The 1,885-nt window shown below is 36.0% G+C and overlaps 1 protein-coding gene across 1 annotated transcript; it reads left to right on the top strand.

Annotated features, from left to right (window-relative positions):
- Positions 1–343: 343 nt before the first annotated feature.
- LOC141167449 (olfactory receptor 10A3-like) lies at positions 344–1,279 on the top strand. Its single transcript, XM_073654851.1, has one exon. The coding sequence runs from the start codon at positions 344–346 to the stop codon at positions 1,277–1,279; it is 936 nt and encodes a 311-aa protein (XP_073510952.1).
- Positions 1,280–1,885: the final 606 nt, after the last annotated feature.

Here is a 1,885-nt window from a genome sequence, read left to right on the forward strand (position 1 = left end):
TTTTTTCCCATTTTCCAGCACTATATGGTAAAATACATGGAGCCATTCGAAAAAGTTCTACTCGTTTTGCAAAAAATAAGCCCTCATATGACTATGCTGATATAAATATAAAAAAAATATAAAAAACTTATGGTTCTTTGGTGGCCACAGAACACTTCCATGGCAGATGAAATGTGAAGTATCAATAAATTTACACCACCTTTTGTTTAAAACGATAGAATTTAAAGAGGGTATACTTAGTTTTTATAATTATTTTATATGTAATTAATGTTATCTTTCTTTACTCAAATAATTAATTTTCTTTCAGGGAACCGAAAAGTATCTATTATTTATTTTATCAAAAATGTGTGTCGTCAACCAGACTGAAGTCACAGAGTTCCTGCTCCTTGGATTTAAAGGTCTATATAAATACAAATGGCTATTTTTCATCATTTTCCTCTTCTTTTACCTGATAATACTGACTGGAAACCTTCTTATTGTAGTGTTGGTGTCCACCAATGAAAAACTCAATATTCCAATGTTCATCTTTCTCAAACATCTAGCTGTAGCCGACATCCTCATTACTACGACCATTATGCCCATGATGTTAAATATTATACTGTTGGATGTGAAGGAGATACCAGTGAGGATCTGCATCATCCAGCTCTACCTTTTCTTTATATTTGGCTTCATCCAGAGTTTTCTCATTGCTATAATGTCCTATGATCGATACCTGGCCATTTGCAACCCGATGCACTACCATTCCATAATGCAACCCAATGTTTGCTTCAAAATGGTTCTTTGCTCTTGGTTCTTGTTGTTTGTCTTATCCTTGGAGATTATATTCTTTTGGCAGCTGGAGTTTTGTGGTCAGAATGTCATTGACCATTTTTTCTGTGATTCTGTGCCGCTGGTTGAATTGGCTACCTCAGATACTCACCTCTTAGTTTCGTTCGATCTTGTATTGACCATCATTGTGGGTGTCACACCTTTTGCTTTAATTATTTTAAGCTATATCAGGATATTCTTCACCATAATAACCCTTCCATCCACGAGTGGACGGGGAAAAGCCTTCTCTACCTGCAGCTCCCATCTCACCACTGTATGCATCTACTATGGAACCATCATCATGGTCTACATGGTGCCATCAGATGACAGTTCATTGAGCACAAGCAAGTTTTTATCTCTGCTGTACATTGTGGTGACTCCAATCATGAATCCCATCATATACAGTCTGAGGAATCAGGAGATCAGGAGAACCCTTCAACAGATGTTTAGAAAATTAGAAGGGTATAATTAAATACTAAAATTCAAGCTATTGTTTGTTATTTGCATTTTATTGAAAATAATATACTTAAAAAATATCAAAGTCCTTAGAGTGCACTCTACTCTTGCCTTTGGGCATTGTTCTTTTACATCTGCTTCAGTACACTGTTACCAGTGGGTGCAGAGTTCTTTGTAGGGAATGTGAGTGAATGATTCATGATCATGTCATGGCCTGTTGTCTAATTGACTTGTGGAACCACTTGTCTGGATCTACATATTAGGAACATTGAAGGGCATCTCCTAATGCTGCAGCAGGTTTTTCTCATATCTTATTGCTAATTTTATTACATAATGTTTGGGTGTGGTTACCAGAGTTTGGAAAATCATTTGAAATCCAAATTAACCTGCTTTGACGAACATTCCAGAAAAATTCAATTTGCATCAATTAAATTTGCCACAAATTGCAATAATGTAAAGACTCTAATTAATGGGAATATGCATGTATGGCGTTCTGAATTCTATTAGGCGTGCATTGAACCCATTTTGAGCTTCTGAAATGGAACCTGTCATGTCAGATATCATTATTAACTTCCAGAGATAGAGTTAATCTGCATGTTAAAAGCATTAGGAAGGTGCCCGG

The sequence above is a fragment of the Phyllobates terribilis genome, unplaced genomic scaffold, assembly GCF_046119375.1.
Source record: "Phyllobates terribilis strain yellow unplaced genomic scaffold, ASM4611937v1 Scaffold_11__3_contigs__length_659146591, whole genome shotgun sequence".
Lineage (NCBI taxonomy): Eukaryota > Metazoa > Chordata > Amphibia > Anura > Dendrobatidae > Phyllobates > Phyllobates terribilis.

Bases quoted from the DNA above. Each gene is read 5' to 3' on its own strand.
- LOC141167449 (XM_073654851.1), top strand. From the start codon at position 344: ATGTGTGTCGTCAACCAGACTGAAGTCACAGAGTTCCTGCTCCTTGGA.